The sequence below is a fragment of the Moschus berezovskii genome, chromosome 8 (assembly GCF_049115385.1).
Source record: "Moschus berezovskii isolate FMDL1 chromosome 8, NW_MosBer_1.0, whole genome shotgun sequence".
Taxonomy (NCBI): domain Eukaryota; kingdom Metazoa; phylum Chordata; class Mammalia; order Artiodactyla; family Moschidae; genus Moschus; species Moschus berezovskii.
In genome coordinates, this window is record NC_142467.1 from 67964381 (window position 1) to 67990689 (window position 26309).

The window sequence follows — 26309 nt, forward strand, 5'->3', positions numbered from 1 at the left end:
TACTTATTTCATGGGCAGGACATTGCATGCCTCGGGCCTTCCTCACATTGTTGTCAGTGACTTGGGGTCCCTGTGAAGCTGCTCCAGGAGCCGCTACGGTCTCGATCAGGCCAGAGTCCGAGGGCATTATGGCCGGATCCTAGTGAGGGCCCACCTCCTGTCCTGCAGATGGCTGGCTTCCTGCTGCGTCCTCCAGAGCAGTGGTCACTCTTCCTCTCTGTATAGGAACACTGGCCCCATCCTGGGGGCCCAGTCTCCTAAGACTGACCCCACTGAGTGTTTGACGCAAACTCTAGGCCCCCAAGAGGGCGTTTCTTCAGCCATCCCAGGGCTCCTTGCTTTGCTGTGGAGTTCACTGGCGACCCAGCCATCCAGACACGGCTGAGGCCTTTCTGCTCCTGGAAGGGAATCCGTCTGAGTGGGGGTTTCAAGTGAACTTGTGTAAACCGGGGCAAAGTTCCCCATCCTTTACCTTTGTATTTGTGGCTCCTGGTCTGTGATGTAGTTAACTGATTTTCCCACTTGCTCCAAATAAACCAACCCGGTTCTTATCTCCACTTCAGTTCTCTTGTTTCCCACCTCCATTTCTCCTGAGCAGGAGGTTGCTACTCCCTGGCTCCCTCCCCAAGTCGTACGCCTCCTTCACAGACACCCAGTCCTGCGTGTCCCTTCCCAGACACACCCCTTTGACTGACTGGACACCACGCTGGGAATTGGTTTCATTTTCCTTTATTTTTTTAAAAAAAGCCCCTAAGTTCTATGGCTTCCAGGAAGCATCAGAGAAACGGAAGTGCCATTTCTGTACACTTTGTAAAGCCAGACCTAGACTCACGCACCGCGAAGGCGCCCCAGCTGCTCTGCCCGCAGCTCGCAGCCCCAGGGGACCACTGGGACTGCACTGATGGGGCTGCCCGCTCCACACACACCTGCGGGGCTCGGACGGGCTTTAAGGCGCTTGTCTGCAGGCTCGGCTGGCAGCGCGGAGCGACACAAAAAGCCCGCACACGCGCCGCCCACTGGCCTCGAGGTGGCTGCCCCCAGCCCAAGTTCAGGCCAGCGGCTCCACCGACAGGTGCACAGGTCCCCTGAGGGCCGCGCCTGCCGGCCCAGGCTTTGGTGCAGCATTTTGGTTGGGGGCCGCCCCCACCCCGCCTTCCCCTCCAGTCTGGGGAGGCCCAGGGCGGGCTCACCCCTGGCAGCAACGCCCCGCAGCGCCCCCTCGAGAAAACGGCCTTTGGATCGAGGGAGACAAGCTGGACTTTATGACACTAACGGGTGGGCGGCGGTGCCGGCGGCCGCTCTACTCACTCAGCAGACGCGGGCGGGGGCGCAGGGCAGGGCAGCCGCGGTGGTTTCTCTTTTCCTTGTTTTAAATAGTTAATGCTCTCGGAGGGGAGGACTAGACACAGGTGTAGAAATCTCGGCCAAAGTCTTATGTGAAGATCGTGACCCCGCGCGGGGGGCGGCAGCGCTGCCGGCCTGCAATCTGCGTCCGGCTGTGGCCAATGCGGCCGTGGACAAGCTGGCCCCAGGGGGCTGCAGCGGGAGGATTCGGGGGTCACTGCCCTGGGGTCACTTGTGTCGCTGTAGCGATTTTCTCTTTCTCCTTTTGAAGAAACAGCAGCACCTGGAAGGGGGACACAGGCTGGAAGGGGGCACAAGCTGCGGAAAGGGTGAGGGTGGAGGAGGAGGGGCAAGGGCGTGAGGGGGCGGGCCCAGGACATCCCTGCTTCCCGTCCCTGCCCCCTGCCGTGGCCTTACTTTGTGTCGTCAGCCACCTCCACCTCTGCAGGGGCTGTGATGGGGGCGTTGGAGTGCCCGGCGGTGGGGTCGTCGGCATTCAGCTCCCCGTTGGTGGAGTTAAGTGCCTGCGGGGGGAGGGGGCGGGGAGTCATGTGGCCCCGGCTGATACCACCCCCGCGAAACACACACACACTTTGGTACGATCCTTGGCCTGCCACTCACCTGGTTTTTGCTGTAGAGCAAGGCTTTCTCTCGAACCTGAGGCTGCGCGGGCAGGTCAGAGTGAGCCGTGCCGATAGGCGTGGGCTGCAAGAGAGCGAGAGGTAGCTGAGGCTCAGCTGGGGGCCCCTGCCATCCACCTCCACCTGCCAGGGGCCCCTCCCGTGCCAGCCCCCCTCCCTCCACGTACCAGGGGCTTCCCAGCCCAGTCGTACTCGTAGTCAAACACGAAGCCGCTGCGGTCAAAGAGATCGGTGAAGAGCTTGCGCAGGTAGTCGTAGTCCGGCTTCTCGAAGAAGTCTAGGCGACGCACGTAGCGCAGATAGGTGGCCATCTCCTCTGCAGATACCAACAGGGCTAGTGGAGGCCCAAGGCGGGGGCACTGGGCAGGGGTCTCCAGAGCAAGGGGGCCGGGGTACGTGGGGAGACGACTCTCACCTGGGAAGCTCTCACAAAGCACCTCGATAGGCGTGGCCCGCTTGGTGTCCCCAATCTTCTGGTAGCGTTCCTTGAGCGTGTCGGCCTGTGGGGGAGTGCAGTCAGCACCTTGGCCAGCCCGTCCACCCGCGGGAAACCTCCGGCCTGCCCACCGGGCCTGGCCCACCCACCTTGAGCCCCTGCCAGGGCAGGCTGCCGCGCAGAAAGTACATGAACATGTGGCCCAGCGCCTCCAGGTCATCACGGCGACTCTGCTCTGCGGGGGACAGCAGGTCAGTGCGGCCCTCCCAACCTCCATCCCCTGCCCGGCCCACACGCCACTCACTCACCCTTGCCCAGGTGCGTGTTGATGCTCATGTAGCGTGCCGTGCCTGTCAGGCTCTTGTGCTCGCGGTACGGGATGTGCTTCTTGGTCTCAGGGTCGATGTACTCCTTGGCCAAGCCGAAGTCAATGATGTGGATAGCGTGCTGCCGCTTCGTGCCCGGCCGCCCCACTAGGAAGTTCTCCGGCTTCACATCGCGGTAGATGAGGCTCTTGGTGTGCACGTACTCCATACGCGTGATCTGCCGGTGCGCGGGCGGTAGGTGGGCCTCAGCCTGCTCTCTGCGCCCCCCACTTCCGCCCTACCCCACCCCTTCCGCCCCAGCCCGGCCCGCACCAGCTGGATGGCTATCATGAGCACCGTCTTGAGCGTGAACGTGCGGTCGCACAAGTCGAACAGGTCCTCTAGGCTAGGCCCGAGCAGCTCCAGCACCATGGCGTTGTACTTCCCGCACGGGCCGAAGTAGTAGACCTGAGGCACGCCCTCTGTGGATGGAGGACACACAGACTAGCACGGCGCCCAGGCGGGCTCCCCTGGCTCCCCTACGCCCGGCCCTGGGGTACCTGCGGCGCTGAGCTGCTTGTAGAAGCGGTACTCCAGGTGCAGCTGCGGCGCCCGGGACTTGATGGGTTCCTGGGAGGGACGAGAGGACGCGTGGGCGGCACGCAGGGTGCAGTCCTGCCCTCCTCCCGCCCCGACCCTGGCCAGGCCCATCGGGACAGCTGCCACTTGGGGCTAGGGTCAGGGCTTGAACTCACCAATTTGATAGCTACGTATTCATTTGTATAGAGATTCTTTCCTGTGGGAGAAGCAGCACGTCAGGTCCGCAGGACTTCCAGCCCACGAGTACACGCACCACCCACCCCTCCACGGGGCATTTACTGTTCCCCCCACAGCCCTCCTTGCGCTTGTCCCCTCGTTTCCCGGTCTGGGAGGGAAAAGGATGCCCGCAAGGGGTTCCCCCCTGCTGTGAGCACCCCCACCCATCCCTGTCCTCAGGCAAACCCTGCCTCTGCCTACTGCTCCCCTGTCCTCAGTGGGATCCTTCCCGCCAGCACGCCCACGCACTCCAATTTCTCCCATCTAGAAGAGTTAATACAGAACAGAGTCCTGGTGACCCCAAGGCCTTTCTTCAGCTCCAGAGACCTGGAGGAGACATCCACACCACCCCACGCCCCATCTCTGTGTCCCCAGGTGCTGAGCCCCCATCCACGCCATTTGACCAGCACTCACCCCTCTCAGTTCTAGGGACCCTCGAGGGTGCCCCCCAACCCACACGCTGCCCCTAAGTCCAGACAGTTAAGTTGTATACCTCTGCTGGACAAGCCCCACCCCCTCACCATGGAGCAAGGGCCCCAGGCCAGGAGTCCCTTCCCCAGCCTGAGGCTTCCTTCACAAAGCCCATCGGGAGGAAAGTAACCTGCATCCTTGGCTTAGAAACTGACATGCCTGGGACAGTAGATCTCCTGTAGCCCCTCACCAGCCACCTGGACCTCCACCTGAGCTACTGTGCTCAACCTCATAAAACTGCAAACACAAAAGCTCCAGAACCCCTGAGCAGACCAGCTTTTCACCTGCTAGTTCCCACCCTTGGCTGAGCCCCAGACAGCGCCCAGGGGTGGCGGCCTGTGAGCATACCCAGCAACCTGCCCGCACCCTCTCTGCCCCTCCCAGCACCAGCTAGCCACCCTCTGGGGCCTGAGTGCCAGCAGGCCCCACGGTGTGCTGTGCCCCCAGGAGACCTCACGCTGAATCACCCCACTGCTGTATCTTGCTTCTGAGAGGGTCCAGTGTGGGAAGAGGCCTCAGCTAACCCTCCATCCCCCTGCAGTGGGACAGTCTGAGTGCCCAAGGTGCTGGGCCCATCTGCCCCACCCATGGGGTGGCTGAGACACTGGTGTGTAGGACCACACAGGCCGAGGCCAGGCCCCACGTGCCTGTCAGTCAGCTCCCTCCTCCCCCATCCTGGGTCTCTCATCACTGTGGCCTCCGCCTGGGGTCTTCAGCTCAGCCCCTGATACTCCAGGGCCTCAGTCTCCACTGCGGTGCACAGCCAGCTGGTCAATTTCCCCAGAGACCCCATGTCTCTGACAGCATGGGCCCCAAGTCTGCAGAGGAATCGCGTCTTGGAAATTAACTTCACAATGCGTTTAGTGCTCAGCGCAGTGCGTATACCACCTTCGTTAGGTTTATCCTGGAGGCACCTGGAGGGTAGATTTTTAAATGTTTCTTTTCCAACTGTTGCTCCAATGGAGAAATACAGCTGATCCATGCTGGTACACCCAGCAGCCTTACTAAACTCACTCCCTCCTGTTTACTGAGCGGCTACTCTGGCCTCCACACATGGACAGTCAGGCTGTCTGGACGGGTCACAGCATGTCTCTTCCTGTCCCATCTTTCCACATTTGGTCTGTTCACTACCGCTGTTGGGAAAGGGTACCCTCTGGGACCCCTCCTGCAGCCTCTATTCTTCCATTCCGATGAGTAAAAGACACCCGTGGGCAAGGAGAGACAGCCTCCATCTAGTCCTGGTTGTCAGGTTTTGAGTTAAAAACAGGCATGCCTCTTGTGTCCCCCCAACATTTTATTATGAAAGCTTCAGATACAGAAAACGGGAGAGCCGGGTGCACGAAGCCGGCACCCTCGCCGCCAGACTCGTCAGCTCATGCTTTGCTCTGCTCTGCCACACGGCTGCATAGTTGTCACCTGCTCGTTCTCAGATGCGTCTCAAAGTTGTAGACCTTAGTCCCCTGTTCCCTAAGTACCCCAGCCTGCAGACCACCTTTAGTCTATACTTAGTCCCTGTTTTTCCCTTGGGAAGCGACATTTATCATTGAAGAGCCCTACATCTGATGAGCTCTGTGCCATCCCACCCCGTCAGGACAGAGCACATTCCACTCACCTCCCCAGAAGAGGCCTTCCTTCGGCAGCGCATCACTTCTTGGCCAGGTCTGCTGGCTTGTCTTGCCCTCCACACCCCCAGTCGCCTGGCTGCTGGCTCCTGGGAGGTGTCTATTTGGATATCACACCCAGTTTTAATCACACCGCCTGTCTTCTGACTTAGCCATACCCTTTTCCTGTGCCGTGGACACTGGCATTTTGTCCAGGGGTGCTCTGCAATCAGCACCTCCCAGTATGCAGCTTTCCTGCTCCTGCTCTTAACAACACTTCTGGATGTTTAAACTTCGATGATGTCTAACTGTGGTAGGAACCTCCTGTTTTGCCATTTGTGAGCTCTGGGGTTCCTGCGTTTAAGGTGAATGTGTGGTCTGTGCACACGCGCATGCAGGCATCTAAAGTCCATGGTTACAGTCTCCCTGTGAACCTCAGGTCTTCTGGGCTCGGCAGAGGGTGTGAAGAGTAAGAGTCTGCGAGGCATGATGAAGAACAACTCACGGGGGATACTGTGAGCAGAAGGGAGATGCCAGGAGCTGCCCAGGGCAGGAACAGGGTGCAGGCACTGCATCCAGGGCATGGAGACTCCCCGAGCTCCCCTGCATTCAGCTGAAAACCCAGAGAGCCCATATATTGGGAGGGGGGTGACTCCAGCCCTTAAATAATGTCTGCTCTTGGGCCAGCCTATCAAAGCTGCAGGCCAGCCCCTCATGGGTTCTAGATGAGTCCCCAGGATGAAGCATAATCCAGACCTCACGGGTGCTACCCACATTGTCCAACATATGATCAAACATCAGTACACATGTGAAAAACGGAACAGGACCGTAAGAAGGAAAAACAGAATCAAAGGGACCATAGACACTGGTGTTTAAAATAGACACTACAGACGGGAACCCTCCTACACTGCGGGTGTAAATGTAAGGTCGTTCAGCCACCGTGGAGAGCAGGATGCAGGTTCTTCAGAAATCTAAAAACAGAGCTGCCATATGATCCTCCAACTGGGCGTATATCTGGTGAAAGCTCAATTCAAAAAGATGCATGCACCCCAATGTTCACAGTGGCGCTGTTCACAGGAGCCATGACAGCCCACGGAAGCAACCTCAATGTCCACAGACATGAGTGGGCATAGAAGATGTGGTACGTATATACAATGGAACACTACTCAGCCACAGAAAAGAATGAAGTAATGTCATTTCCTGGTGGTACAGTCGATAAAAATCCACCTGCCAATGCAGGGAACACAAGTTCCATCCCTGAGCCACAGCTACTGAATCCATCGGCGACAAGAGACGCCACCGCAATGAGAAGTTACTGTACCGCAAGGAAGAACAGCCCCTGCTAGCCTCAACTAGAGAAAGCCTGAGCACAGCAAGGAAAACCCCACAGAGCCAAAAATACATTTTTAAAAAAGATGAAATTTTAAAAAAAGTCTGTGTGTAACTAAATCACTCTGCTGTATGGTAGAAATTAACACGACATTATAAATCAACTATACACCAATTAAAAAATGGCTACTTTAAGTATATTCAACAATTAAAGGAAAAGATGGGCAAAATTAACAAGCAGATGGAAAAATCTCAACAGGAAAAATAGGAGGAACCAAATGGAAATGAAAAATACCATGTATGAAATGAAAATTTCAGTGGATGTACCTAATATAGATGCTGCAGGAGGAAAAAAAAGGGTGAACATACATAAAGAAATGCAAGCTCTCCAGATTGAAGAAAGAAAACAAGCTGGGAAAGAACTCAAAGGAACTTGAGGGACCTGTGGGCTAGCATCAAACACTCCTGACAGGCTTCTCAGGTGGCTCAGTGGTAAAGAATCTGCTTGTCAATGCAGATCCCTGGTCCAGGAGGATCCCACATGCCCCAGAGCAACCGAGCCTATGTGCCACGACGACACTTGCACTCCGGAGCCTGGGAGCTGCAACTACTGAAGAAGGCGCACCCTAGAGCCCACGCTCTGCAACAGGAGAAGCCACTGCAACAAGACGCTCACGCACTGCAACCAGAGCGGAGTCCCCACTCACCACAAATGCAGAAAAGCCCACAGTGCAACCAAGACCCAACACAACCAAAACAAACTAACAACAACACACTCCTGACCATATGTGACTGGAGTATGAGAAGAAGAGACTAAACAAAGGTAGAAAAATTATTTGAGGAAATAATGGCAATCCTTTCTGAGATTTAATGAAGAAGTGCGCAGATCCTACAAACTCAATAAACCCCAAGCAGGATGAACAGAAAACCATACCTAAACAAGACAGGATCAAAATCTGAAGCCAAAGATAAAAAGAAATCTTTGGGGGCTTCCTTGGTGGTCCACTGGTTGGGAATCAACTCTGCAATACCGGGGATACCAGTTGATCCCTGGTCAGGGATGATCCCACATGCCATGAGGAGACTAAACCTACGTGCCACAACTACTGAACCCACAATCTCAAGCCTGAGAGTTGCAAATACTGAACCCTGCACACCCTAGAGCTTGCGCTCTGCAACGAGAAGTCACTGCAATGAGATGCCCATGCACTGCAACTAGACAGTAGCCCCTGTTGCAAGTAAAGAAAGCTTGTGCCCAGCTTTCTGAATACCCAGTGCAGCCCCCACCCAAAAAAATCTTTGAAAACAACCAGAAAACAAGACAAACGATACACAGAACAAGGCTCAGCATTAGTCATTGGGGAAAAGCAAATGAATTCCGTATTAGGCACCATTTCACACCCACCGACAGGCTCAGCATGGAAAGAGGGCAACCCGAAGTGCAGAGGAGGCTGCAGAACATCCAGTGCTCTCCTGTGCAGCCTCAGGGTTTAAAGAAGTTCCCCCGCTCCAGAAACCAGTCTGGTGGTCCCTCATAAGCACTTACACTCTAGAAGAGCGCCCCAGGGCGGTTTTATTCACAACACCCCAGACCTGGGCACCCTAAGCAGGGCGAGCGGAGAGAGGGACCCAGTCACTTAGGCAGGCACAGGCAACCACGTGACTGAGCAGCAGGGGCGGGCGGGGGCGGGCCCCAGGAGCCGAGCCGACACCGCTGGCGCTCCAGCCCTGAAAACCCTTTACACACGAAGGGTGCAGCACCCAGCAGGGTGGTGTTCTGTATCTGGGTTTCGGAGCACCAACCGAACCTGGATTCTTAAAAGGCATTTTCTGCTGAAATTACCCAGACCTGTGCGGTTCAGGCTGCCGCCCCAAATGCCAAGGGCAGGACCTGGGGGCACAAGTGCGTGCGCCTGTCCGTGAGAGCACATGCAGACACTTAACTGGGCAGCAGGGCTGGGTCTCAGCCCCTGACGGGCAGTGGGCGCTGCAGGCCAGGCTGGGGGGAACCCATGAGAAGCGGGGTTCTGTGTCTCCCCCGCCCACACCCCTGCCATCAGCAGCCTGGCCCTGCCCTTGAACCTGGAGCCCTAGAGCCTGGGCAGCGAGGCTCCGCCAGCCCCACCCCAGTGCCCTCGCAATCTGCCAAGGTACAGACTCTGGCAGGCCTCTCCACCCAGCCCCATGGGGCTGCTGGACACATTTGACACTGGCAACAACCTGCAGGATCCGCCCCTGGTCCTCCGCTCTGCCCCTCGGCTACCATGGGCCAGGAGCCCTCAGTACAACTGCTCCTAACCGGGGGGGCAGAAGCCCCACGCACTTACCTGGGTCCCGTACCCACGACTCCCACTGCCCCCGGGGCCCCAGACGTGATCGCGCGGGGCTCACCTAGCCGGAGCTCCCCGAAGTTGCCACAGCCTATCTTCTTCCCGACCCGGAAGTTGGGGCCCACCATCAGGACCCCCGAGCTGGTCCCCGAGCTGCGGACGCTGTGGCTGGCCCGGCCGGCGGCCTTGGACATTCTCCGGCCCTCCTCCGACTCCCCTTTCCCTCCTTTCTTGTCAAAATCCATAAGTTTGTGGTACCCTGGCCTCTCCACGGTGACTCAGCTGCCGTGCAAATCCGGCTCCACAGAGACCTGCGGTCGCGGCAGCTCTTCAGGGCTAACACCCCATGGCGCCCGGCGTGCTCTGGCTAGTGGGACGCAGGCACACACGAGGGCCCGGCCACAGCGCTCATCTCGGTGGCCTCCGGGTCGCACACGGGGGGAGGACTCATGCTGCTGACGGGTCCCAGGGGCTCAAATCTCGTGGCTCTTGGCTGGAGGAGAAACAGAGGCCCAGGTTAGAAGGACACGAGCCTCCCCACCACGCACCCCGAGATCCATAGCACAGCCTGGCCAGACCTGGGACTGGGTGTTCACTGCTGGTGGAACCTCCTTCTGGAAAGATCTCTGAGGCACTGGTGCAACCTGGAGCCTTCTGGGGGCTGAGGGGTGGGAGATTCAGGCCTTTTGAGAATCCCAGGCGTTGCTTGCTGCCCGCCCCCGCCCCCCCAAGGGCTGTAGGATGGCTATGCCAGCAGGGGAGATGCCCAATCGAGTGACTGAGGCACCGCCACGCACCCCCCTCCCCGCCCCAGCATATGGCGCTGAGCCCTCAGAAAAGGAGAGACACAGGCCCCACCACTGACATGGGGACTCCAGAGACGCCCCTCCCTCCCCCACCCAATGTCTAGGGGACATCAAGGTCCCTGGGCCTCGTTCCAGGAGCTCATGACCCTGTGGTTAGGTGGGTAGCAGGCAAGGAGGGGCTGCAGAAGCCAACACCAGCCTGGCTTCATTTGGCCCAGCGGCCCCCTGCCTTGACAGGGCTGGCTGGGCACATGTCGCTGGGGTGAGTCTGGCCTGGCCTCGCCAGTACAAAGCTGGGGTTGTGGACAGGATGGCAGGCACCCCAAAAGTCCCCCAGGTTGCAAGAGAAGCAGCGCAAGCTAGGGGGTGTGGACACATGGGGCAGGTGCCCTGAAGCAACCCAGGGTGTGTCTGTGGTGTGGGCTCCTCCCTACCCCCACCCCTCCCTACACCCCCGTGCAGACCAGCCACCCTGTGTCTCAAGAGAGAGGAGGCTCTCCCCTGCCAGCCATCCCCTTCTCTCAGCCACTCACTGCACCCCCCAAGAGGCCCTCACCACCTCCTGTTCTCACACCAAAATCACAAGAATCTCTCTAGAAAGAACACACTAGCCTCCTCCTCTAACACCTCCCTAGCCCCCCTCGGGCCCAGACTGGCCACTGTGAGGCTCACACCTGTGCCCCTCCCTACCAGGCACTCAAGGGCTGACACCTGGTGAAGGCCACACCCACTTAACAGGCGAGGCCAGAGGCGGCTCCTCCCCAGAGGGTAGGGCGTACCAACACCAGGGCCCTAAGGCTTCAGCAGGATCAGCTCTGCAGAGCCTGGTGCCCCAGCCCCTAAGGGGTGCTCACACGGCCTCCAGCGCTGATGGACGGAAGGGCCAGGCAGTCCCCTTGTGTCACTGACGGCACAGGTGCCAAGAACAGGCCCCAAAGAGGGGACCCCCTGGCCACGTGCCCAGAGGCAGGACCACAAGCTGGTAGGACCGAGGCCGGGGTGCTCACACACACGTGTACACACCAGTCCCCGTTTGGGCACACCCCAGGAGACTTACAGACAGGCAGGAACCTGGGCTTCAGGCCAAACCTCACTGCTTACAGCCAGCAGCTCCCACGCTTCCCAACCACATGAACAGCGTGTACAGACAATCAGACCCCAGCCAAAACCCACGCACCCAGCTCCACCACTGCTGGGGTTCCTAGCGGCCACATCCACCCCTGTAAAACGGCCCAGCCTGGGGCCGTGTGAATGTGGCTCTTAACCACCAGCAGTGTGTGCCCCTGCCTGAGACCAGCGTCCCGGCACCTGTGGACGACACACCCATCACTGGGCTCAGGGGCGCTGGCCTGGCTAAGCAGCTGCTGCTCTGCCTAGCCCTCCCATCTCCATTGGTTGCACTTGTGGGAGACTGACCGGAACCACTGCGAAGCCAAGGGGGCACCAGACAGCCCGGCAGAAGTGACCAGAGGAAGGGAGGAGCCTGACCGAGGAGTTAGGGGCTCAGGACAGAGCAGGCTGCCCACCCCACTGCTCCACAGGCTGGCCTCCACCTTGAAGGGCCATGCTGAGCCCCACCTGCCCACAGTTCCTTGTGGGGGAAGGCTGTTCAACCTCAAGGATTTGGGAGTTAACTGTGAACAGCTACTACAAATTTACAAGAAAATAATTACATTAAATACATTAATATGTAGTAGAGAGCATACGACTAATAGGGACCTAGAGTAGAGCACAGAGAACTCTACTCAATACTCCGCGATGACCTATATGGGAAAAGAAACTAAAAAAGAGTGGATACGCGTAAACCTATAACCGGTTCACTTTACCATATACCTAAAACTAACATCGTCGATCAACTCTACTCCAATAAAATTTAAAAGCAGAACGGCCAGCAAGCCTACTGGGGTGGAGACTGCATGCTCGGTTCTGAGCCCCAGGACATCTTTATTCACATCTGGAGAGGATGACGACCACGGGGCTTATAACCCCTTCCAGAGAGAACAGATCAAAGGCTCTTACTAGACCTTGGTTTATGTTTGCAGAGTTGTGCTACAATCACCTCTGGTTCCAGAATGTTCCATCCCCCAAAAGGAAGCCTGTTCCCATCAGCAGTCACCCGCCTCAGTCGCTGTGTCTGTGGATCGGCCTGTTCTGGACGTTTCCCACCAATGGAATCACACCCTGCGTGTCCTTCTGTGTCTGCTTCCCTGGCTCAGCATCGTGTTCTCAGGGTCTGTCCATGTGGCAACGAGTGTCAGGGCTTCTCTCTTTTCCGTGGCTGAGGGATGCTCCTGGGTGTGGAGGGACACACTCACCCACGGAAGGACACCCAGCTGTGTCCACTCTTGGGCCACAGTGATCAGAGTGGCTACAGTTCTTCTGCACAAGTTTCCAGCAGGCCACATGCTGTCCCCATCCCGGGCACTGCCTATGGCTAGAATGGCAAGGTCAGGTGGAGGCTCTAGCTTAACTGCTGGAGGAACTGGTAGCTGCCTCTCATCAACTGTCCTGCTCCCACCGGGAGCCCTCTGCTGCCTCGGGGTGGTTCTGATCTGCATTTCCCCAATAGTCCCGCTCCACCTCCAGGCTCCACCTCTAGACACACGCCTTCCTGAGCACTCCCTCCCCCCACCCAGCACCAGACACACTCCTTGAATCACTCACTGCCTGTGGGAACAGCACCCGCAGGGGATGGGCTGAAGGGCTGAGGGTCTTCGCAGAGAGGCAGGACAAGGGCCTTCCCACCTTGGGAGGAAGTGAGCCTGGAGGCCAGAGAGCAGCCAGGCTCAGAGCAGCTGGATACCTGACTGCCTGGGAGCTTGTGTGCATGACTCAGTAACACACCAGTGTGGGATTCCTGCAGAGAGCGAGTCCATGCCCTGCAAACATCTGGGTACCTCCTGCTCCCAGACAACACACCTGCACAGGTGACCCTCCTTTCTCTGAAACCCTGCCAGATTCCACAATAAGCGGGCACCAAAAGCCCCTTATCCCCGGATGGACACTCAGAGGTGGTTTCCTGCCAGGTTTTCTTTCCTCTCGGAAATTAACTAAAACAGGTCCGTGCACGCACCCCCGCCCACAAAGGTGCACCAGAGGTGGCTGTAGAGCCCACAGGAAGCTCAAAGACAGCAAGGAGATGCCTGCATTCTTCTGTCTCCTTGCCCGAGGACACTGCGGGGACTCCCACCATGTGCTCCTGCCCACAAGCGGCAGAGGAAGAGCCAGGGAGTGTATGGCCAGGGCAGGACACTGTAGGGCCCTCACCAGGGGATGCAGAAGACATGCATGGAGGTCTGGAGAACAGCGGCCCAACCAGGAAGACCAAACATGGGAACAAAGTAGGGGAGGGGAGGGTTGGAGACTGGGGCTCGACCTCCTGGCCAACAAGATATGGGTGCATCCACGTCGATAAGGAACGGTGGGCAGGGGCCTTGCAGGCCCCCATGCCGCTGCTGTGACCTACTCATCCCCCACAGGCAGGGACTGAGGTCTGGGTCCCACTTTGTGCAAACAGTTTTTATGGGGCAGCATCACCAAACACCACTCTGCCCCAACAACACACAAAGGAACCCTCCAGGAGACCTCACTTCCCTGTACTCCAACCCCCAACCCTCCCAGGAGGCCTTCCCCGGTCAGCAGCACAGGGTGCCCCCGACAGCCGCTGTCCTGCCCTGACAGACTCCATTCTGAGCTGTGACCCCTGGTCAAGGTGGGTCATGCTCTCAGTCCCACCCTGAGGTCCACAGTGGCCTCTTCACCTCTGTCTGGCCTCCAGCTGCAAACCTTTCTGAGCCCACAGAGTTGCCTTCTGAAAGCTGCAAAGCCAGGAGACCTGCACCCTCGGGCTGGCTGGGAGGTCGCCGGATGCAGGACATGAGGCCCAGGGTAGGGACACTGATCCCCGCAGACCCTCCTCCAGTGCTGTCTCTGGGGACCCCAGTAATGCCCAGTGCCCACTGTAAGTAAGCCTTTGTACCAGGACCACCATGTTGACCTGCATGCCCAGTGTCACTGGGGTCCTGCTGAGCAGCACAGGGACAGCAACAAGGCCTGAAACTAGAAGCTGTGGCGGGTGTGCTGCCCCAGCCTGGCCCCCAGCCCACGTGGCCCTGACGAGACACCAGAGGCCCGCCCCATCTGTCAGCCCCTGGACAACAAGGCAGGTGTGTGGCCACCATGGGGTCACCGCCTGCACGGGACAGTGGACACCAAGGACAGGACGCCAGAGCCTACTCACCCCATGAACAGGAGCTACCACCCGCCACAACATAGGGGTCTTCCTGGGTCCTCTCTTGGGACCTCAGGGGGGATGGCCAGAGCGAGTCACCTGCTGGCCTATGGGGCGCAGGAACAACAGAGTGGACACAGGACTAAAAGCAGGGTCAAATGCTGCCAGGAGCCTGGAAGAGGACAGGTGCCCCAGGCACACCTGGTGAACCAGGAAGCAGGTGTGTGTGATGTCAGCACAGGCACTAAAACTCATGGGGGGAGGGAGGAACCCAGTCCTACACCCAAAAGCGAGTGTCACCGAAAGCGAGTCTCACCCCACCAGTGGGGTCCCCGTTCCTCCCAAGGGCACCCGGGCTCACTCCTCACTCAGGGAAGGCCCCCCAGGGGTGTGGACTCTGCTCAGGCCCTTGTGGTCAACTTAAGCCCCAGGCAGGCAGGGCTCCCAGTCCACATCCCCAACCCCCCCAACCCACACCCCCAGTGATCCCCGGCCTGCCTTCCAGCTCAGGGGGCTTACCTGCTGCGTTCTCCTGGGGGTCCTCCATCTTGTCAGGGCCAGGGCCAGGCCCCCTGGCAGAGGCCCCAGGAACCCCCTTCTCTGACCGTCTCCACCCAGTGATGTCACAGTCCCTGCTGACATCATGGGCACAGCACTGGGCCAGAGTCAGGATGCATCTGGAGCAGTGGCAGCAGCTTCCCTCCTGGGGGTGGCCCCGCCACACAATGCGGGCTCTGCAACGGTAGTCACCTGGGAAGCGCAGGGCTCCAGGGTGATCCTGGCCACAGCCCCCCTCAGGCACCTACAGACACACACGTCCCCCTCCTCAGGCTACTGACTTGTGTAGGCGGGGCCTCCCTCCAGAAGTCACCCAGGTCCTGGGCCCCAGCAGCCATGAGCACCCCAAGTGCCAGGTCATGGCATCTATGCACCACTCCCTGAAAGGAACCCAGGCTTAGATATGCGCCAGCCCGGGGGGCCGCAGCCTGGAAGCCTGAGGTCACTGACAGGTAGTGTTACAGCAAAGAGAAAGGGAGTGGGCCGAGAACGGGGACCAAACCCCAGGATGATGTCAGTGTCCAAATGAAGTCAAGCAGAAATGAAACAGGGATTTACAGACAACAGAACACAACCCTGGATAAATGGGAAAGGAGAGAGCACCCAGCAGGCAGGGGCTGCAGCAACCCTGAGGGAAAGGCCCTGTGCGAGGACATGCAGTGTTTGTTGAGAAAGGCAAGGAAGACGGTCAGAGCTCACGCTCCGGGTCATGAAGAGCAGGTGTGGGCAGATGCGCAGGATCAGCCAAGTTACAGACGAGCCCAGAAGGATGTGGGACTCAAAGTACTTTCCCTGCAGCCTTTCCATAGACTTAAACATGTTCATGACAAACCCCACGGCCCCAGCCCAGCACTCAGCAGGCGTGTCCATGGGGGGTGGGTTTGCTGGACATTAGGAATGGGTGGGGCCAGGCCACGGGCTTGCTGGAGTGACCACCAGCTCGCTCCCTGGGTACACTTGAAAACCCCCACGACTGAGAGCTGAGAGAGACAGAGGGGGAGAAGAGGGATCGGGGAGGGACACAAAGGCGCTCAAACCCCGCATAACGCCTGGTGAGAAGGGACAGCTGAAGGCACAGAGTCAGGGGTAGGCGGCCACACAGGCCACAAGTGAGAAAACAGGTACACATACGGAAATGGCTGTACCCCCCACAGGAGAGCCGGCGACTGGCAGAGCGCAGGGGCCTGGGGCAGAGAGGATGGGGAAGCGAAGACCCTGGCTGAGGACGATGCACCAGCACCGGCCCATCAGCTGCGACACGAGTGACACTGAACTGAGGTGTGACCCAGGGGGACCCCAAGCTGATTCACAGACTTGCTACAAACCTAACGCTGCTCTGAAACAAGAGTCTATTTAAAAAACAACCTCCACCACCTTTGGTAGCACCCCCCAGACCCCCTCTCCCTCTACATGGTGCCAGGTGGGCACACTCCTGCCCAGGACCTTTGCACCTGCAGCCCAGCACCCGCCCAGCACCTCGGCCTCTACCACAGCACTCACCATGCCGCCAGTCCAGCAAGCACCCGTCCCAGGGACACAATGGGCATCAGGCAGGAGCACGGCTGCTCCTTGGTGTTGGGGTCCACAATCCCCAGAGCAGAACAGGGAGGACAGGCGACGCCTTGGTCAGTCAGAGAGAAATACGGAGCCCCAGCTGAGCACGGGGCAGGGACACGAGCCCTGAGAATGATGGAAACATGGGCTCTGGGGCCAGATGAGGGGGGAGACGCCTGATGACCTGCAGGGCAGCCTCCACGGTGCCCTGTGCCTGCCCCACGCCCACTGGAATCCTGGCTGGCATCTGCCAGCAGGTGCAAACTCTCCTGCGCTCATAACGGTGGGGAGGGGGATGGGAGAGCTGGGCTGGACCACCCTCCAGAGTGTGTAGCCTCAACCCAGGGCAAGGGGCTGTACGGGCAGACACATTAAAGACATTAAAGGGCCAGAGTACCTGCAGACCCACCAAAAACCACATGCCCTGTCTCCCTGTCTTACTGGAGCTGGCTGAGCATCACTCACCCACCCAGCTCCCCTGCTGGGGGAGATGGCTCCTTTAGTCTGGACGGGTCCTCAGAGATCGGCACATCCTAGACAAAGACCCAGCCCCTCTGCTCAGGACTGGTGAGGGGGTGCTGGTGCGGGGGAGGACCAGCCCCCGCCCACCACGTGGGATCCCATGTCCCAGCTGGAGCCTCCCCAAACCTGGTGCAGCAGCGGGAGGGCCGGGCCAAGGCACAGGAGCACACGCCCCCAGGAGGATGGCTTCACTCCTGTGGGCGCAAGCTAGAATGGTCTCTCTCCCCAAGAAGGAGACCCACGGCCATTCCCAAGGGGAGCGGAGCACAGTGAGCAGCCAGACCCTCCTGTAACACACCCATGGTGTGTGGGAGTTTGGAAGGACGTCCCTGACACGTGAACAGTGCCCACCATCTAGATTCTGAGTGAGTTCTCAAAACTTTCCACGCTTGGCCGAAACACCCATTTTCCTCAATGTGTGCGTGTCTTTTGCCCCTGAAAAACACTGACAACAGGATGGGATCTATGGTAACACGCGGCCAAGGCACCTGGCCCTGTGGGGTTGCAGTCCCTCCCGGCACCCAACACACCTGCTCAGAGAGGCACCAGGAGGGAAACTCACGGGCCGGCCTGGGTGTCTAAGACGTCAAGGGGCAGGGCCACCCTGGCCCAATGGCCTCTGAAGGGCTGGCACTCCAGAAAGTGCAGGGCAGCAGGAAGATGGTCTTCAAAAAATGGCCCGAGTTCCCAGGCTCGGAGGAGGCAGAGACGCTAAGACCAGGGGTCAGACCCTGACCCGGGACAGGACACAGAACCTGGAGGGGGGGTCTGCGAGGGCGGGGCCAAACGGGGCCCTCCTCCACGGCGGGCAGCACAGAAGCAGCCACCGTGGAAACAGCAATTCCTCACAGGAGTCGCCACTCCATCCACTGAGTGTCCACCCGGAAGAACCGAGAACATGTCCACACAGACCTGTGTGCGCAGCCGCTAGACGTATGACAGCTACAAGGCCCCCGCAACCGAGTGAACACGCGAGTCCCTCCACACGGGAGTGCCCTTCACCCAAGAAAAGGGGAGAAGCCCTGACATTCATGACCACGTGGCGAGACCCTGAGAACACGACGCTCATGAGAGCAGCAGACACACGAGGACCCCCAGGGTGTGACGCCACTGATGGGAAACATTCAGAACACGCAGGTCCACAGACAACACTGTGGGGTAGCGGTTCTCGGGGGCTGCAGTTCTTTTGGGGTGACAGAATGTTCTGGAATTGATTTTGGCGATAGTGCACAACTTGTGAATATACCAAAACCACCAAGGTCTCCTCTCCAGTGAACTTTATGGTCTGTGAGTTGTACCTTAATTAAAGCCAACGTAGTGTGTGGCATCACAATAAAACTGTCAGGAAGGGTATGGGGCCAGGCGGGCAACCCAGAGCAGGGCTCCTCTGTCAAGTGTGGGTCAAAGTCCGACCCTCAGGCAGCTGCCAGAGCCACACCTCCCACTCCTGTGACAGATGCGGTAACCATTTCAGACAGAAATCAAGAGGTGTGCACCCACAGGAAGAGAAGCCAGGGAGAAGGCGGGGAGGGGACGAAGGAGAGCTTGGTCTTCCCCAGCAGTGCTGGCCCAGGCCAAGGGGACACAGAACTCACCCACTGCTCGCCCAGCACTCTTCAAACCGGCCAGGGCGGCCACCAGGCTCATGCTTACCTACACCCACCCCGGGCCGCCCTCCCCACCCGAGCCACCCTGCTGGCCTCTGGCCCGTCTCTAGCCATGAGCTGGCAGCACTCCAACCTTGGTCCCCCAGACTGGCCATGAGCTAGGGAAAACCCCTGGCCGAGAGGCTGCATCACAATCACCAGAAGCCCCACGTGCCCCCAGATGCTGGCCAGAAGGACCACCACCTGATTGCAGAGGTTCCACTCCAACCCACCAGCGCCAGTGCAGCCCTGAGCCCCAGGTGGATGGCAGAAGGACGCCAGCCCAGGGTGGCCAGACGTAGACTAACCACCAGACACCCAGCAGACAACAGAAGTTGAGATAAGCAACGAGTTAACGTTTACTGCAAGGGTGTCCCACACACCACCCGGGTACGTTTATACCAGGCAACTTTCGACCATTTGTCAGAACTACAATCGTGCCTGGCGCCCCTCGCTTTATCAGCAATATCTGGCCACGCCTGACAGCAGTGCCGACAGCCTCCCGGCAGGACTCAGTCCCCAGGGCCCTGATGTTTTTCTACTCAAGCTCTGTATTTGTTAAAATAGAGTGTTTCCAATGAAAATTTAAGCTTCCAAATGGTGATAAACCACACACACCCAAATATGAAGAATGCAAACTATCTCAACAGTAACCTCTTACACCAACTACAGGTTTGACCGTATCTCGGATACCCCAAACTAAATGAGATAAACAGGTCACCTCTTTCTTTCTGCTTTCTAACCAGTACACTATCCACCATCCACATAGCTCTCATCCTGTCCGTATCAGGGGCAGGGGCTGTGGGTCTTGACAGATACGTGTGCCTCCAAAAGACTCGGGACTACCTGCCCCCAGGGCACCAGCATGACCATTTTGGACTCGGAATTCGAGGCCAGGGTGCGAGAAGCGCCAGGCATGCCCTACAGCCTGCCTGGGTTGGGGGCACAAGTCGGGGGCACAAACCAGGGGCACGTGGGGACTAGCCAGGCTGGAGCTTCTGGGCCAAGGGTCTCATCACAGGCTCTCCCCAGCCGGCCACACAGCCTGAAGACCAGAAATAAACCAGGAGGGACCCTGCGGGTCACCCTTGGGCCAGCAGGAGAGCGGCCCAAGGCAAGAGCAGGGGACACTGCCCTGGGAAGGGGACCTCAGCCAGCCATCACGTCCAGTCCACAGGAGCAGTATCCCTCCTGACCTGCTTCCACAGACTTCCTGCTCCAGGGGGCAAAGGCAGGGGGCTTGTGGAGGCCCAGAAACAGGCTCAGGGAGGCCCTGAAATGGGTACCTGCAAGCCCTTCAGCTGCAACTCACTGTGCACAGCAGGCTGGCGGGAAATCCCGAGGTGGGTGCTCACTGGACCCAACTGCCTTGACACCGGGCAATGCCTGGACATTGTCCCTATGTGGCTGCCTTAGAGAATGACCCATTCCAGCTCCCACAGGGTGGAGGAGACAGACCCAGCCTAGAGAGCGTGTCCCAGCCTATAGCTTCAGAGGAAACAAGCCCATGTCCAGGGGCCGGCAGGTGGAGGGAGGACTAGGCCTGGGCAAAGAGCCCCACAACTGCTCCCTGCTGGCGTGAGAGTAGAGGCCGAGGCAAGGCACTGATGGAGGGCACAAGGGGTCCTGGAAGCTGCCAGTGCCTCAGGTTAAGCCATACAAGCAAAGGGCTGCCAAGCCAGTGAGTCTCCATGGGCGACTCCTGGGAAGGTGCGGCCTAACACACAATGTGATCAGGTTCCTATAAGATGCCAGGCTCCCAGTGTGGGCCCTGGAATTAGCCCCAAGCCAATTCTAGAACCCACAAGGAAGGGAACCCTCAGGGCTCTGAACCCTAGATGGGACACCAGCCCCATCTCTCTGTTGCACCCCTCTTCTCTCTCAAAACCCTTGGTCTTCCCAGAATTATCTCCCTTGGATTCTTCATCTCAGCCCCCTCCCCATCCAGCTGCCCCTCACACAGCCCCGCTGGGTCACCCACCAGGCTCCCAAAGAGCCCTGCCACGTGCCCATCAGCCGGGCCCTGGGACCACAGCAAGCACAAGGGACACTGCAAAACACTCATCGAGGTCCCACGGAGGCTGTGGGCCCCACAGTGAGCGACACTGCCCTGCAACCCTGCCCTGCAACCTGGGGTGGGTACGGCCGGACCTCCAAAATGGGGATCATGCTGGATCGTGCTAGGGGTGATGTTTAAGCACAACTTTTTAATACTCTGAGGTGTGTCATGAACCAACACGAAGTCGTGACACATGAGGTGTATCTATTTCTACTTTTGAACAGTGATGCCGTGACCCAGGACAACACAGGACATGATCTGCACCTTGGTGCCCCACCCACCACCTGCAGGAGAGACTTCCATTGCCTTTCCGCTCATGCAGAGGCACTGCCAGCGGGGGCGCTGGTGAGAGCAGCCCTGCCTGGGGCTCAGGCACAGAGACACCTGGCTGGCTCCCCAACACATGCACTCACTCACACACGTGAGCATGTGTTCTGCAGGCTGGATCTGTGCAGTGAGGGGAAGGGCTAGCCCTCCTTAATTTAAGCTACATGGCTTCTGCCGCTCACTGAAAGGGACTTACAGGAAAGCTGCAGACAGCTAGGCAAGTCAGATCAGTGGACCGTCCTGGGTGCCGAGGGGACACGTGGGGTTCTGAGAAGGAAATGCTGCCATTACCCCCTGCCTGAGAGTCCCACCGGCCATCTGTATGGACCCCCACATCACAAGGGGATGTAGGTTCTGCTGAGAGCTCAGGGGAAAATGGGCAGGACTGAGGGACCGAGGTCAGAGGAGCTGATCTTCCCACCCCCAGCCTCCTGCTCAGGCTGCATCCAGTGGGCAGAGACCCTCAGGACCCTCCTGAGGAGCACAGGCCTCGGCAGAGTGGAGGGTCTCCTCCTGGAAGTCACTTGGGCCTCGCTTACTCATATGTAGAAAGGGAGCTTGGGGACTCACCCAGCAAGGCCCCCTAAGTGCCCAAATAGGGTGGGGCAGGTACAGAACTGCTCAAGGTGGGACCTTCTGCACCACCAGGCCTCGGTCCCTGACCAGGCAACAGAAAGAATCCCAACTCGTGGCGAGAGCGCACCTGCTGCCTAGATCACAACAGCAAGGCCCCTATCAGCTACAACAAACCCAGAGAAACACCAGACACTGATGATGACCACGACCCAACCCGCGGACACAGCTCCTTCACAAAAGCCCCTTCCAGGGAAACCAAAGGTGCCCTCCACCATGCTGACCTGCCCCACACCCCCCAGCCCTGCTGCCAGTTCCCTCCCCAAACTAAGGCCCTGTAAAGCCTCCCTGTAAGGCCTCTGTGGTCCTGGGAGGCAGGGGAGTAGGTCTAGAAACTTTCCAAGACAGAGACCAAGCCCCAACAGCCCTAAAGAGAAACGTTGCACCTCTGAGGCAGCCATGGCAAGTCCATCAATGAGGCTTTCCTGGTGTCCCAGGCTGTCAAGGAGACGTGCCCCTATCCCTGGGTACTGCTTTGTCGGGGCTGGGCCCTCCCTGAGCGCTTGCTCAGACCCACCAGTAAATCCCCAAAGCTCAGGTGGCCCTGCAGCTGTCTGGAACACCTCTCAGCTGGCTGGCTTCCCCGGAGCTGGGATGTGCAGATAGGACGCTTTCAGTTTATTAAAAAAAAAACAACCTCACCTACTTCCTCTTGCAAACCAGATGTAATTACTAGGTAGCTAGGAAGAGGTTCAGATGGAATCAGAAGCCACAGTTCAGAGGAGTCTTTGCTCACAGGACCTGCTGTCACAGTTCAGAGCCAGATGATTAGATGCCTATCCCCAACCCACCTCAGAGAAATGAGAGGGACCCAGAATCAGATGAGAAGGCGCGACAGCAGGGGGGTAAAAAAACAAGAGCCCTGCCTAACGCCTGCTGCAGACCTTGGGGTCTCGCCCATAGCTGGGGTGGGGGTCCAGCCAGCTCCTTCCAGATCTCCTTCCCTCTTTCCACTGCCAGATGCATCAGACACAATTGGCCCCCGAATCTGGGAGCTGCCCGGCCCACACTCACCACCCCCATTCCATTCCTCAGAGGCTGGGCCACAGACACCACCGCAGGGGTTAAACTAAACATCTGGGGCTCCAAAGACAATAAGATGGGCCAGTAAAGTCTTGTCTAGCCCTATGTATGCTCCTGAGGATGCTATAGTCAGCCCGCCTTCCCACCCCCACCCCAACCTCTGCCTGCAGAGCCCAGAGCAGGCCACAACTCGGTGGAAACACAGCAGATAAAAACAAACTCCTGGCAACGACCACAAACTTCCCCCAGCAGCTCAGTCTGTTCCCCTCGGGGGCCACATCCAGCCCCCAGTGGCTACCCTCTTCCCTATCAGAGCCATCCTCCCCTCAGATTCGTGCTTCCCCACTCATCCCTCACACCCTGAGCCAAAGGAGCCCCTGGGGGGTCAGGAAACGCCAACTGAGCCTGTCTATGTCCCTCAGGGCAGGGACGAACGTGCCCAGAAGCCCCTCAGGATGGATGTGTGGACACTTCGGGAGCTCCAGACACTGGCCGGGGCTGGGGAGAGAATGCTGGACTCCACCTAAGTGCACGGAACCCTCCAGGCCGTTTCCTGCAAACAATGCCATCCGGAGGCCAAGGGAATAACCCAGCTGCCCAAACCCGGCCCAGGACGACGCCCCGGACGTCAGGGAAGGGCTTTCTCTCAGGCCCCCAGCCTGGTCCTGAACGCCTCCCCTGAGAAAACTGGGGCAGAGGGAGCAGGGGAAGCGCAGGACAGGGAGGGGGTGGTGTGGCTGCCGGGCACGCAGACGTCGGCACCCCCTCCTTCATCTGAAGTGTTTCCGGAAAACAAAGCCGGTGGCGAGGGCGGAAGGGGGAGGCGCAGCCCGGCGAGCGCCGGGAGTTCCTGAGCGTCCCACAACAGGTCCCCCAACCCAGACCCCTCCTGCTGTTCCCCTTTCCTGCCCCCAGCTCCCCCACAAATCTGCAGGGCCACAAAGGGGCGAGTGTGCGCGCCAGCGTGGGGAGGAGCGACGGGCCCAGCGGAGAAAGCTGGAGGGGTGGGAGGCCAGGGGGAGTGGGCAGTGGGCTTGAGCACTAGGCGGGCAGTGAAGGAGGGAGGTGGGGTGGGGCTGAGGGACGGAGAGCCCAGCAGTCAGGAGTGACAAATCCGTGGAGAACACTGAGGTCTGGAGTGAGAAAAGGAGGAGGAGAACAGTGAGGTCAGTAGTGAGGATCTGTAGGGAGTGAGAAGTGGCAGAATCTGAGTTTGGGAGTCACTGGCAAAGACAAGGTCTGGAGTGCAAGGGGGTGGGAATGAGGAGTTGGGTCGACAGTGTGGGCGGTCACTGGGCTGTAGGGGCAGTTGGGGGTCGCCGTGGGGGTGCACTCGGGAGTGCAGGGGTTCACAGGAGCAGGTCCACATTGTGGGCGTCTGCGAGGTCCGGGTGTCCGAACTGCGGGGTTTTGGGGGTGCGGGGTCTGAGGAGTCTTCGAGACAAATGAACAGAGGGTCTGGGGGTCCGCGGGGGTGGGGCCGCAGAGCCAGGGCGCGTGTCCGCCGCCCCCAGCGAGGGCGCGCGCGTCGTTACCTGACAGCCTCCGCCGCGGCCGTGGCGCCGCGGCCGGACTGGGCGGCTCGGGCTCCCTCAGCAGCGCTGCGCGGACCCCCGCTCCGGACCCTGTTCGCGCTCCGGCTCTGGCTCCGGCGCCCGCTTGGGTCCCCGCTCCCGCTCCCGCGCCGCCGCCGCCGCCGGCCTCCGCATGTTGGGCGCGGGCCGTCCCCGCCGCGCGGGCGCCCGGCTCGCCCCGGTCTCGCAGCGTCGCCCGCGGCCCGCGCTTACGCCGCCAGCGTCGCGGGGGAGGGGCCGGCGCCCACTGCGCAGCCGCCGGCGGCCTTGGGGCGCGCACGAGACGTCACCGAGGGCGGGGCCGGGGCGGCGCGCCCGCCGCTTTGCGGCAGCGGGTGACGCCGCGCGACAACCGCCGCGCTTTGCGGCCGCTCCAGGGTGGCCGGGCCACAGCCCGCGGGACTACCGGAGGCCCGCGGCCGTGAGGACACGCAGGGGCTGAGAAGGAACCAGGCCCAGTCCACCCTCCCGGGGAGGCGGGACTCCCGCCGCCGACCCTGGCCCACCCCCGCCGTTGCCATGGCGACGCGTAGCCGGTCGCCCCGACACCGCCCCACCGCGCTTCTGTGACGTCAAGGTCTCGCCATTTGACGTCACGGCCGGGCGGCTCCGCGGGGCGTGGTCAGCGCGGGGACCCGCCGACTTCCGGGGCGGGCGGCTGGAGTCGGGGTGGGTGGGGCTGGGAGCGGCGAGGGCTGTAGGTGACGGGCGGGCGGCGGGGCGGCGCTTCTCTGAGTCGTAAGAAGCGGTGACGACAATAAGGAGGCAAGGAGGGGGTCACCCAAGGTACTGGTACACCTGGGCCTTCCGGCCGAGCTAGGGCCCTGGCATGCAAGCTGGCACTCAACAAGTGTGGTCTGCAGAGTGCTGGCTCAAGAACCGTGAGACCCTGCTCCACCTGGAGCCTCTTCCTGCGGGGAATTTTTACGGTGGAGGGAAACTCATCCACCCTCGTCTTAATTAAGTGCCTGCTAGCGGCTCTGAGAATAGAATGGTGAACTAGACTGTTGGCATGGCTTCCCAGCGAGTCCTCAGTCCTGAGCCCGGGGGATAGACAGGAAAGACTAAATGGACATGACAGTTTCAGGTGGTGGTATAAGGTGGCTTGGAGCAGAATGACCGAAGGGCAGATCCTGAAGGCCAAAAGTTAGATGTGGCACACGGAAGGAAGATTTCCGTGGTCTCTGATTATCGTCCTGCTGTCCAGCAGCCAAAAGCGGGGAAGGAGAATTAAACCTGCGGGGAAGGGCGGAATGGTAGAGCTTTAGAGCTGGTTCTGCCCCACTTTTCCTTCAGCCCCCTTGTAATGTCGACACTTCCAGGAAGCCCAAGTCACGTCCCCGTGTTGTTTTTTTCTCAATTGCTCCTCACCCTCTCCAACCTGAACCTCACCTCTGTTTCAAATCCACCTCTTCCACCAGCCATGCCAGACCAGGGACCACATAGAAACGTGTGTGCTCACTGCTGTGCCCACACACAGTATAAACTCAGTCTGTGTGGTCACCATGTGTGGCTCATTTGTTATGGACGAAACAACCAACGACTCTAAGGTTCTTCCAGATTCTGGAGAGCCGGGAATTGTATTTCCTCAGACTTCCTGGCCCCATCTGTCCTCTTCTCTTCACTCTTGACGTTCAAAAAAAAAAAAAAAAATCTGCTCTCCAATGCTCAACTCCCAGAAGAGCAGGGGGCGTGGTGGCCTCTCCTCCAGAAGTGTTTGAGCCTTAAACTTGAGTGCCAGCCTCGCCTCTGTAAAATGCAGGGTGGCTTGTGCAGATGAAAGACTGCTGAAAGGCCACGACTGGGGTTGGTCCAGCCAGAGGCTGTCTGAATATGGATAGGTAACTGACCCCTTCTGGCCCTCTGCATCTTCCTTTGTAGATTGTAACTAATGATACCCCACTCCGGTACATCGGTACATCGTGGGAATCCATGGATCAGTGAATAAAGAACTGCCAGCATAGGCCCTTCTGCCTCACATGGACATATTTCTCTCTAATCACCTGGGATCTGTGAAAAAGCAAACAGGTTTCAAAGCTTCCTCTTTTTTTAACCCACTTCAAATGCCGCCCACATGTTCCTGCTTTGTTTCGGCTTTGATCA

General features: G+C 59.1%; 1 protein-coding gene across 5 annotated transcripts; it reads right to left on the minus strand.

Annotated features, from left to right (window-relative positions):
- Positions 1-713: 713 nt before the first annotated feature.
- On the minus strand, positions 714-24432 carry CSNK1G2 (casein kinase 1 gamma 2). 5 transcript variants are annotated; one of them, XM_088838667.1, is made up of 12 exons: positions 24168-24432; positions 9852-9934; positions 9335-9766; positions 3482-3522; positions 3287-3356; positions 3060-3208; positions 2730-2964; positions 2571-2656; positions 2153-2485; positions 1966-2049; positions 1762-1868; positions 714-1627 (listed from the first exon to the last, which is right to left on the minus strand). In XM_088838667.1, exons 3-12 carry the CDS (start codon positions 9516-9518, stop codon positions 1573-1575), a joined length of 1344 nt encoding a protein of 447 aa, XP_088694793.1. In that variant the 5' UTR covers positions 9519-9766; positions 9852-9934; positions 24168-24432; the 3' UTR covers positions 714-1572. The 5 variants fall into 5 exon arrangements, with proteins under 5 accessions (XP_088694793.1, XP_055287453.1, XP_088694794.1 ...); XM_055431478.2 differs by lacking the exon at positions 9852-9934 and having other exon boundaries at positions 2153-2301; positions 2401-2485; positions 24168-24430; XM_088838668.1 differs by lacking the exon at positions 24168-24432 and adding an exon at positions 12139-12370.
- Positions 24433-26309: the final 1877 nt, after the last annotated feature.